The sequence below is a fragment of the Pundamilia nyererei genome, unplaced genomic scaffold, assembly GCF_000239375.1.
Source record: "Pundamilia nyererei isolate P.nyererei 1_Seehausen unplaced genomic scaffold, PunNye1.0 scaffold00008, whole genome shotgun sequence".
NCBI lineage: Eukaryota > Metazoa > Chordata > Actinopteri > Cichliformes > Cichlidae > Pundamilia > Pundamilia nyererei.
The window spans coordinates 6,907,476-6,919,255 of NW_005187409.1; the positions used below are offsets into that span (position 1 = coordinate 6,907,476).

An 11,780-nucleotide genomic window follows, 5' to 3' on the forward strand; every position below is an offset into this window, starting at 1 on the left:
TGTGTGTGTGTGTGTGTGTGTGTGTGTGTGTGTGTGTGTGTGTGTGTGTGTGTGTGTGTGTGTGTGTGTGTGTGTGTGTGTGTGTGTGTAATGACCTTTTGCTAAGCTTAGTACATATTTCAGGGTGTCTACCAGTGTGTTTGTGGGTGAGAGAGTGAGAGAAAAGAGAGAGAAAGAGGGCTAATGCTTCCTTTGCAGGTCTTCAGGTTGCCCAACAGTGGCACCTAGTGGAATAAGGTTTAATTCTCTTGTTTAAAGAGTGTGCCTTCTTTTTTTCTTTTTTCTTGTACTTGTGTGTGCTCAGGTACCTTTACAAGTTGAGGGACCTTCACCTGGAGTGTGAAAACTACACAGAGGCGGCGTACACACTGCTGCTCCACTCTCGTCTGCTCAAGGTGGGGCAAACAGTCACATGCACGCATATGAAGACACATATCGTTGCTTAATGCTGGCCCCGGTGTCTTGTTCTTCTTAATCACTTGCCACAACTGAGACAGTTTTGCATTAGCTGATAAACAGTTGCTACGTCGCTGGCCTCCAAATGATGAAGCGCCGAGTTTAGTTTATGGCATTGCGTCGTCTACTGCAGCTACATCGCTATGGTGATTGATGCTGTGCACTTGCCCAGTGTGTGTGTGTGTGTGAGGATGTGCATGTATGAGTCTGAGGCTGTTTGACCTCTTATGTCGCTTCAACTCTTTTATAAGACACATGAATTTGAGCATCCCCTGCTCGTCATCTCCTCTGTGTGTCTCATTACATCAAAGCAGTTGAACTCTATTTAACAATTTTTATAATCTCCATTTATCTGCAGGGTCAGTCCTGTCATTCCGGTCACACTACTGGAAACAACAGGCTGGAACACACAGCATGCTATAATCTTTGCTATCCTAAGCAGATTAGACAGTTTTAAAAATCATGATGTACTGTTTTTTTTTCTAAATTTAATTCTGTGTAATTTATGTAATAGAAGATAAACAGTTGTCTCATTTATATAATAAATGGGCACTCTGCTGCTGTTTTTGCACATGCTCCGCTTAGGACTAATATTGATTTATTACAACAATGAAACTGTAAGCTTTAAGTACTTCTTCTCCCTTTGTTCCTCTGTGATAAATGGCACAGCAGAAATTAGAGTAGTCCTGAAGGCAAAGTTTTTCTTTTGTTTCAGCAATATCAAGTTGGGCCTCCCTTCGGAAATATCTCATTTTATTTTTATCTTTGTCTTTTCTTCCATATCTCTTTACTTCCTCTCTGTCTCTGTTGCAGTGGTCAGATGACATGTGCAGTCAGTTTGAGTTCCACGGCTCCCAAACGCAGCGACAGCTCAAAGAAACTCTCTACGACACAATCATTGACTACTTTGACAAGGGCAAGGTCGGTATCGTTTCAGACAATGTCAAAATTTGCTTAGCTGTGCCGATACTGAGTGATTAATTGAGTGCTAATTAGCGCTCAGTTGCATTAATGAAAATCCGTGTGTTGTTGTTCGTTTTTGTCTTCTTTTTCTTATTTGCTTCACTCGAGGATATCGGAGACATCAAAACAGATATCCTTCAACCACACATGATCACTGTGCTGTATGTTAGTGTCACATTCATTTTGCATTCTCCCCGAGTGTCTCATGTTCTCTGAAGCTGAGATAGAGACTTCCTTCCACTCCACAGAGACTTGGACACAGACATTTTCATGATATGAATTCCCACCACGACAGCTGTGCCCGATTTATTAGCAGATGGTGTAATGAAGGACACTTCTGTTTCTTTCCTTTGTGTGCTTAGATGTGGGAAGAGGCCATCACTCTGTGTAAGGAACTTGCAGAGCAGTACGAAAATGAGATCTTTGACTACGAGCTGCTCAGCAAGAGACTGGTAATACATTACAATCACAGGGGTTCATGTCTTCTGTGTAGCATTCATGATTGCATGTTTTTTCCCCTTTCCCTTTTATAGATGTTTTAGATGTTTGGGGGGTTTAAGGTGGTGTTTGAAAAAAAGAAAGAGAATTCAGGCTATTTATCACGTCTTTGATTAAGGGAGTGCCATCCTATAATAATATAAATATGTACTGTCATCTAGTAACCAAAAATAGAGAGGGCATAGCCAAACATATGAAACAGGAAAATACCACCGTGTAATCCCTTTATTTCAGCAAAGTAACTGTATTCTAAATACCACCTTTTTAAACGGTAACTGTAACGGAATACAGTTACTCATATTTTGTATTTTAAATTCGTAACGGCGCTACATGTATTCCGTTACTCCCCAATACTGCCTCTGAATATATTGTTACATCATCTGCACACTCAAACATTAACAGCTATTTTTAAAGCTTACTCGGCATGTAAAATACTCCTTTAAATCAAGTTTTTTTTTAGCTTATGGCGTGTCATAAATATATGACCCCAAAATTATGATTCTTCATTAGCAGTCTTCAACTACTTCAAAGTCCTCCTGGCCCTCACTTTGTCATCTCAATCACACTTCCGCTTCTTTCATCTCTTGCCTCTGCACAACAGAAGAAGTGATTCTCCCATTTACTAACTTTTGGTTTAGCACCACCTTCTCCTCTATCTCCCCTTCACTCAAATAACTCCTTCCACTCCTCGAAGAGAATCACACATTTCCCAACAATGGAAAAATCTCTCCCTCTCTTTATATGACTGCAGCAGAAGCTCTCTCAGCTAATGCTGAATTTATGTGGTTATATAAATGACAGACATTGCCCTTGGATGGGGTGTGCTTTTTTTTTCACTACATCTATCACCCTCGCAGGCCCGGCATTCTGCTGAGCGTAGCTTTGTCATTGGCATGAGCTGATTAAACTGCCCAAAGTGCACATCTGAAAGTCTCCCTTGGACACATCCTCTGTTTCCTTCTGTCTCTCTACAGGAAAAACAAGCCAAGTTCTATGAAAATATTATGAAGATCTTGAGGCCTAAACCAGACTACTTTGCAGTGGGCTACTATGGACAGGGCTACCCTCCATTCCTCAGGGTTTGTATTTTGCTGTGTCACAGTTGAGTTAGAGAATACTTCAAATTGTTACCAGAAACACTCATAAAGTAGATATTAAGGAATTCACACCATTTACAAAATCCTAACTGTCTTCCATTAAAAAACGTTATTGGCAGTTAAGCTTAGCTGTTTACAGTTTTTTTTTAAAACGCACCAGCAGGTATCTAGCAGAGTGGGACATACGATACCCTCCGGAAACATTTTGGATGTGTTGATTGCAACAGGCTGCAGAAATATAATTTTGCAATGATTATTGCTTCTGCTATGATTATGTGTGTTAATCTGCTGTGGTAACGAGTAAGACAAAGTCAGTACTCAGCTTATAAGAGGGCAGTCAAAGGTGATCAGGTCCAACTTTTGAGTCTTTGAGAGAATTTCAGTGTCTGCCATTTCTAGGTGGACTCTGCCCTATTTAAGGAAGTTTAAATAGGCAAAGAACTTTCCTGTGAAGATAAGCTGGGTCTTAATCTTTATTATCAGTATTAACACTGGTTTATTCCCCCTGGCTTCAGGACAAGGTGTTTATCCACCGTGGTAAGGAGTATGAGCGCAGAGAGGACTTCCAGAACCAGCTGATGAGCCAGTTCCCCAGCGCCGTGCGTCTCAACACAACCACCATGCCAGGGGACGATATCAAGAACTCTCCACTTCAGTGTATCCTTCAAGCAGCATTACACACTTATTCATTTACAGTCATATGTAGATGCATATTGAACGAAGAAAATTTTAATATTCTGCATGGTCTACAGTGTTCTCCAGCACACATAGAAGTCATAAAATATTCACATGCAGCACCTTCGGGATTATTAAGTATTTGGGTCACTGAACACATTTGAAAGTACTAAATATCCAGGGACCTTTTAACCCAGAACCACAGTACATCTTAACCAACCATCAGATCTCTGTGTATCAAACTAAAATTTCATTTTAGTTTTAGTTTACTTGTCCTGTTCCTTTTGATGCACTTCTGTATGAACACATCCCTCCACTATGAGTTTGTACACTCACAGAGATACTGAGAATCTATCTCTTATGTTTATTTCTGAGCAGTCCAAAACAGATATCCAGTGTTTTACAGTGCAGCCAGTCCTCGAAATCCCTCCTCGCCTGAAGAACAAACCCGTTCCTGACCAGATCATCAAGTTAGTGCCATTCAAGCTAGTGCTTAAAAATGAACTGGAGGTTTTAAATATGTACACCTAATGTATATTGTGCCTCATTTTGCATGATTTTTCTGTTGTCTTTGTTTGACTCATTTCTTTCCTCTTCAGCTTCTATAAGTCCAACTATGTGCAGCGCTTTCACTATTCCAGACCTGTGAGGAAAGGACCCGTGGACCCAAACAATGAGTTTGCTGTGAGTTATGTCTTTAAAATGAAATGTGTGACCACAGGGACCATGAAAGCATTTCAAGGACTTTTGTACTAGAACTGTTATCAGTCTGAAACTGTGAGTTTCTAATATATAAAATAATAGGATTTTATTCAAAGGCAGGATTTTTCATATGCTGAGGCTTGTGTTTAAAGGTTTCAGATGAGCTCTTGAGATGCAGCATCAGATTCCGGTATTACTGTGGTGTATGATTAGATTAGAATAAATAAGATTGTGCAGCAAGCATCTGTTAAGATTTCAGGCTTCAATGCAAGATATGATATCAGAGTATTCACAAGTGGTACAGATTTATTTGACAGCTTCTCTGTTTTCATACTTTTTTTTGGTTTTTTTTAGTCCATGTGGATTGAGCGCACAACCTTTACCACTGTCTATAAGCTGCCTGGGATCCTGCGCTGGTTTGAGGCAACTGACATGAAGCATGTAAGTCTACAGGGCCATGTTTGTTCTCCATGTTTGACTTGTATGTTTGCTGTAAGTTATTATCTCCAGTGCAATGCGTTTCACATTTCAACACCACTGATTACAGGGGTTTTTTTTATGTTTAATATTTAAAGGTTTTATTATACGTCTCCCACATCCGATCTGAAAACTCTCCATCCATCCACCTTCATTCCTTTTTCTTCTACTCTTTCTGTGTGTCTGCCTCCCTTTCCAGACTACCTTGTCTCCTTTGGAGAATGCCATAGAGACCATGGAGTCAACAAATGAGAAGATTTTAACGATGATTAACCAATACCAGTCTGACTGGAGCCTTCCTATCAACCCTCTCTCCATGCTGCTCAACGGCATCGTTGACCCAGCTGTCATGGGTGGCTTTGCAAAATACGAAAAGGTAAATTCTCAAGGATCATCACTAATATTACAAACCCAGTTCCAAAAAGGTTGGGACGCTGTATAAAATTTAAAAAAACAACAACAACAGAAAGCCGTGATTCTGAAAACTCTATTAAGACCTTTTGTCATTTAATTTTTAAAAATTAACTCATTTTGAACTTAATGGCAATAACACATCTCAAGGGCTCAAAACTTTGGAGCGGTGGGAACAAAAGGCTGGAAGAGTAAACAGAAACAGACCCTGAAACAGATGGAGGATTATCTTGTAACTAATTAGGTTAATTTTCAACAAGCCAGTAACATGACTGAGCTTAAAAAGAGTTTATTAGTGAGTTTCTCAGAAGTAGGAGGGGCAGAAGCTCACCAGCTGGCAATAAAACACAAGCTAGTGTGGCCTTAGACCTGATCCCAACCCTGGCTACATTGGAAGGTTTCATCAGGAAGGACATTCAGCATAAAAATATGTGCCAAACATACAGATGCATCTGCTGTGGTAACCTTTTGGGGAAACAAAGTACTGTAGCTTAAACCGGGATTTCTAAAATGAGAAACTAGTACCTGCAGGAAACCTTGGAGAACTGGATGAGGTGCATGTGTTTGTTTAAAAAAAAGAGAGAATCATTCCTGCATAATTATTATTATTATTTTAATACAAAATTTAAGTTCAGTAAATACTTTTGTGTTCAATATTTTGAAGTCACAATTAGCTATCATCAAAAGCCAACTGAAAGTAATAAGCACAGTCACATTTACTGTGAGGATAAAGCCAGATTTGGATATTTTGTGGCAGACAAAAGGAAATGGATATGTGTTCAAAGTGTAACAAAAGCGAACCACATGTTTGTTTGAGTCTTCTTTTTCTTTCATGACTCTGAAACAAAGCAGTCTTTAAAGACTTCGCCTGGAAAAGAGTTTGATCTCTACAGATGTTTCTTATTAAAAATTGAGTAAAGTTTTTTTATTGCTTTTAGTTCTTTTAGAAAACCTCGCTGTCATACAACTTCAATGCTTAGCTTAGGATGTCGAAAAAAAATTGGTTTTCTGTGAATTTTGTGATGCCTTTAAATATTTGAAATGTAGTAATTAAGTGCTTTTAGATACACGTTGTTTTTCATTAAATCAGATTGAGAGAGAAAAAGTTTGAGAACCACTGCATAAAGCTGTTATATTGCTATATATATATATATATATTTCTATTGCCATCTATTGTAACACATACCACGTACAGCCAAATAGGGGTTGCGAAAAAGGACGGAGATTCACCGTAACAAAGTAAGTCCTTTAACAGATATCAGAGCTTAAGAGAGTGCTCTCATGCAAGACTCGTCTCTCATGATGAACTTAAATCCATTAAGAAGAAACTCTTTATCACCTCCTGAGGCTCACTGAATATAATCAAAGTCAGTTTCTGCAGTCCAAATGACATTAAATGAAATGTACTTATCTGACTATCATTTAAGTGCCTCCACACACACCATTCAGTATTATAATATTCCACATAGGATGGTAGTAAATTACCATTTTTGCTAGCTGGTGAAATAGTAATCGATTTTTATCATTTTTAAAATGAGTGTTATATAATATTTCCTCTGTATCAGGCCTTCTTTACTGAAGAGTACACCCAGCATCACCAGGAGGACAGAGAGAAGCTGGTTCGCCTCAAGGACCTCATCGCATGGCAGGTGCTTAATACATATTCTCAAATACATGTACACAACATATATAGTCATTACTTTTATATGTGTGTGTGTGTGTTTTTCTGCTGACACCATGGCATTTTTATTTCCAGATCCCATTATTAGGTGGAGGAATCTCCCTCCATGGGAAGAGAGTGACAGAGGACTTGCGTCCTTTCCATGAGCGCATGGAGGAGTGTTTCAAACAGCTGAAAAAGAAAGTGGAGAAGGAGTACGGAGCGAGAGAGTTGGTAAGCTGAAAGAAAAATGTAGGAAAATCCTAAGTTTTCTACTAAAATATGATGCTTCCGTAATCCAGAATATCTTTTTTTCTGCAAAGCTGGACATGGAGCTGCTGTGGTAGAGCAGTGTAGAGCTAATTAAGCTGCAAATTAGCTGACCCAAGCGAATTTAAAGATCAAAGTACTCAGAAAACGCTGTGAGAAGAGTGTTGATGTGGGATTTGTACCTTTTAAATTTCTCTGCAACTAGAACAGGGTTTGGATGGTTTTAACGGGGGCAAATGTGGTCATTAACTTGTAATTGGCACTGCCTTTCAGGAGAAATTAAACAAAACTGGAGTAGAGTGATTATACACCATTTTAAGAGTGATTAGACTCAGTTTTACTTTTTTCTTGTTCTTTTTGTTTTTAGAGATGTCACTTTTTCTACGATATCTTTTTCGGCTAATCTACATATTGTTCACATTTGTCTTTCTCTCTCTCCAGCCGGACTTGGATGAGAGAAAGTCTACTCGTCCACGCTCCATGCTGCGATCATTTCGTCAGTCCGTCATCTCGATTTCCTCACTGCAGGGATCCGAGTGTGGGACGCCAACCAAGACACATGCAGACAGGTAACATGCACATTTTCGAACCCCTACTGTGAGTCAAGATAACACTCAGTTTAAACTGTATACATGAAGTCTTACGGAAAAAGCGTCACACAAATATGATAATAAGCTTGGATTTCCTTTGAATGTCTAATCTAAACCTTCCTGCCTCCTCCCAGGGACAATCCTCCTGAGTCTCCAATCTCCTGGAGCTCTGCCACCCTGCCACGCTCCAGTGGCAGTGTTAGTATAGGTGAGGAGGGGAGCATGATGACAGTGGGTGATGCAGAGGTCAAAATGAGGAAGAGTAAGAAGAAAAAGAAAAGGAGCAGCATGATCTTCATCACAGAGGAAAGAGAACGGACCAGTACACTGGAATGCAAACGGGTGAGAATTAGTGATGATGGATAGCAATGTGGGGAAAATGTGAGAAAAAGGTACAAAGACAGAAAAGAGGGGAAGGTTGCATGTAAAGACATGATTAAGTAATAGAACGCTCTGTTTCTGTGAAGTGTAGTCTGAGTTTTCTGTGATCTTTGTCTCCCTCTAGCTGTCCAAGAAACAGGAGTTCCGCAGTGACACCAACTTGTCTGAGCCAAATGAAGTAAATGTGGCGCTGACCAATGCCAACTCAAGATCGCTGCCTGCCATCACAGGTGACACACAAACCCACCTGGTGTGATGGAATTACTGTGACTGAGGTGCACCAAAGCCCACAAAGTCAAAAAATCATGACCTAAGAGGAAGTGCTGCATTTTTCCTGCTCTGGAAAGCTGACTCAAAGAAAAAAAGAGCACAAGCAAGGTCATAATAGGAGAAATACCATGGCATGCTATGGTGTGCAATAGAAAAAGTGAATGCTGGGGAATGCACAGTAACAACTTGCCCTAAGACACACTCTGATATAAGGCAGCAAATCAGTTTGAATGTTGTATTTTCTCAGAAGTATGTAATAGTTGCATCTGGTTTATATCTGATTGTTGTATTTACACATCCTTGCACTATGGTGAATCAGGCCACAATTTACTGATGCTTCGCTGGCCTCCTGCCTTCACTGAATCAGCTGAGACAGCACTCACTGCGGTGTTAATACACAACTACAAGCTGCACTGCCTCACTGAAGATACAGCACTCACAGGCCCCCAGTGTTGCTAGGGCACACAGGTCATCGGCAGAACAGCTGCGGGAGCCCAATTAGTCACAAAAAATCACCTGGCTACAGTGCAAGATCTGCTGTAAAATTGTAATCACGAGGACACAAACACTACATTCATTTTTTTCCCCTCTCCCTCTTTCTCTCTAGGCCTGTCCTTGTCAGTGGCAGGAGGGGCTGAGGAGGTGGAGTCCTCCAGAGCCAGGAGGGACAGTAAGAGCATGTCGGTGTGTGCAACCTCTGACCGAACAGCAGACAGACGCTCAAAGGGTGTCATCAACCTGTTATTCAAGTCCAAGGTAGAGTAATAGCCCAACCTGTTTAAGTTAACTGGGTTTAGATTCAAGAATAAGTGCTTCAGTTAAAAAGAACAGAAATACACCTATTTACTTATCTGTGTCAAGCTATTGCCAAGGTTTGTCAAGGTAGGTTCACTGGCTGCTGTTTGGCTTCATGTTTAATGTCCAGGCATGAGTGATGTCAACTGTATACTACCTCTTAGTAGGAATTCACGAATATATTTTTCAGAAGATCTCAGCTCTTTTCTTTAACAGAAGTAGCACTGAAAATTTATCTCCAGCATGAGTCTCTTGAATTATTCCAAGCAGGAGCTCAAAACCCGCTGAAATGTTTTATTTGAGCACATGTCAGGTCATTTTTACCATTAAGAAAAATCCCTGTATTTACATTATATGTGTTTGTTTCGGCAGAGCTCCAGAGCAGAGGAAGTGAAGCCCAGTGATGCACCCAAAGAAAGAGATAGCCATTTTTGAAATGTATTATTTTCATTTCTTGTCTTCTTTACTTATTTGTACTATGCTTTTTTTTTTAAACCAAAGACCTGTAGCTAAATCCACAATTATACACTGACTCACACAGTCTACTTGTCTGTCTCAATGTTGCTGTTGCCTTAATATAATTGATTTTACCTATCAGTAAAGGCTATTTTTGTTGTGTGACCTTTTTCCTGGCAATTTAAGTGATTCCCAGTGAAGCTAAATGCCATCTTACAGCTTTTCAATCAATTCTGCTTCTACAAGAATGAGCAAACACAAACCATCCCTCCGACACACTTGATTAAAAGCTTCTCATTATACGGCTTTCAGCATTGTTGACACTGAAGTTAATGAGAAAATAATAATTCTATAAAGCACAAAGGTTACTGTGTCCTCCCAAAGGACTTTAAACTGGAACTTGTTGCCACGAGGCTTTGGCACTAATACAACAAATATTAAAGTCTAATAAACTCAAATAGAGTCAACAAACTGTGAAACTCATTGTACAACATCAAAGCTGTGTGTACCCCAATGTTGAGTTTGTGTTTCTGTATGAATACTTTTGGGAGTTACTTTCTGCATGATTTGGTCACAATTTTTTATACCTTTTGTTAAAATATAAAAATAAATGTTTAAGTGTATTTACAGTTTGGAATTTGCTTTGGTTTTTTTGCATCACCGGTTTTCACGAAGAGTTCTACCTAAGGAATACTTTAGGTGCCGGCTAAATACCAAGTTTTATAAATGTTAGAGTCGCTTCTACTCTTTACGGTAAAAAGAGTTCATCTTGGCTTTAGCTTCATGAATGAACAGCTTTTTAATTTAAGAGAGATTTGACTGTAAAACAAATGAAGCCAATGCTTGAGTGCCAACAACTGTAGTTCTTCGAATGACCACTTGGGGCAGGCTTTAAAAGTCAGTACCCATAGACTCTCATGCTAAAATGGTCATATTTCAGATTGGAAATAAACATGATTATAGCGTCTTATGAAAGGCTGTTTTAGACCCTGTCCACACCTGCAAGAGTATTTTGGCAAATGAAGCCTTTTCCATGCATCTTGGCTTTTTGTAGATATGTAAACATGGTTTTAAGTTGGTCATGGTTTATGCAAATATAGGAAGGTTTTTGGTTTCAGGATTGTTTCCTTGTACCGCTTCCTCAGTTAGGTTACTGTTTGTAGTTATCTGATTTATGTCTAGTTTACTTGAGCTTCTGTGTATACCAGTATTTATTCTAGTATTATGAGTTTCTTGATATTTTAGATTCTAGTTTTAGTCAGTATATTTATAGTTATTGTTATTGGATTCTTTATATTTTGATTTATTAGTCTTGCCTTCCCTTTGTCATCCTCTTTCTTGTCAAGTCTTATTCTGATTCCCTGTTTAGTGGCGTCCTGGTTTATTTTGATTGTCATTTATTTTTAGTGTCTTGTTTTTTGCAGTTTTTATTAGATGTCATTAGCCTACAAGTCTACAGTGAAGGAGACCGTTGATTGGTCAAAAGTCTAGCCATCATTGTATCGTTGTGTATATATAGGCCTGCCACCACCCTTTGTCAGACTATTTGTGTATCTTTTATCTTGTGTTCCTCATGTTTTCCTACTACTTTTGCATTTCTTTCTTGCTATTCTGAAAATCTTGCGAATACGACAACTCAAGAAGTAAGGCCGCTAGAATTTTCAAAGTTATACCATAAGTGCATGTACTAAAAATCTGAGAGGAGTTCAAATTCTGTTGACCTTGACACCAAGGTCAGAGGTCAAGTTTTCTTAAAATTTTGTGAATGCAACAACTAGAGAACGAGGCGACATTTCACACCATAGGTGTAACAACTAGGAGGCAGGGGGATAACACTGGTGGCTGCCAGTTTTTTTAGAGTCTGCATTTTGGGTTGTAATTCAGAATACATGACAAGGTCATTGAGAACATCTTCCAGGGTAGATGTTTGCAGAGACTCGGCTTCTGTGTTTACATGTGGAAAATGGAGAGGTTGTCTTGTATCATCAAAGATCAGTGTTGGGGAGTAACGGAATACATGTACCGCCGTTACGTATTTAGAATACAAAATATGAGTAACTGTATTCCGTTACAGTTACC

The 11,780-nt window shown here is 39.3% G+C and overlaps 1 protein-coding gene across 1 annotated transcript in view; it reads left to right on the forward strand.

Moving 5' to 3' along the window:
• Window positions 1-10,316, forward strand: part of dock2 (dedicator of cytokinesis 2) — a 92,639-nt gene extending 82,323 nt beyond the window's left edge. Inside the window, exons 36-51 of the mRNA XM_005723194.1 lie at window positions 305-395; window positions 1,270-1,377; window positions 1,782-1,871; window positions 2,892-2,996; window positions 3,530-3,671; window positions 4,078-4,159; window positions 4,289-4,373; window positions 4,746-4,832; window positions 5,068-5,244; window positions 6,845-6,928; window positions 7,036-7,173; window positions 7,651-7,778; window positions 7,934-8,141; window positions 8,305-8,410; window positions 9,058-9,206; window positions 9,618-10,316. Coding sequence (XP_005723251.1) covers window positions 305-395; window positions 1,270-1,377; window positions 1,782-1,871; window positions 2,892-2,996; window positions 3,530-3,671; window positions 4,078-4,159; window positions 4,289-4,373; window positions 4,746-4,832; window positions 5,068-5,244; window positions 6,845-6,928; window positions 7,036-7,173; window positions 7,651-7,778; window positions 7,934-8,141; window positions 8,305-8,410; window positions 9,058-9,206; window positions 9,618-9,680 — 1,843 coding nt within the window. The 3' untranslated portion in view covers window positions 9,681-10,316. The remainder of the gene's footprint in view (window positions 1-304; window positions 396-1,269; window positions 1,378-1,781; window positions 1,872-2,891; window positions 2,997-3,529; window positions 3,672-4,077; window positions 4,160-4,288; window positions 4,374-4,745; window positions 4,833-5,067; window positions 5,245-6,844; window positions 6,929-7,035; window positions 7,174-7,650; window positions 7,779-7,933; window positions 8,142-8,304; window positions 8,411-9,057; window positions 9,207-9,617) is intronic.
• Window positions 10,317-11,780: the final 1,464 nt, after the last annotated feature.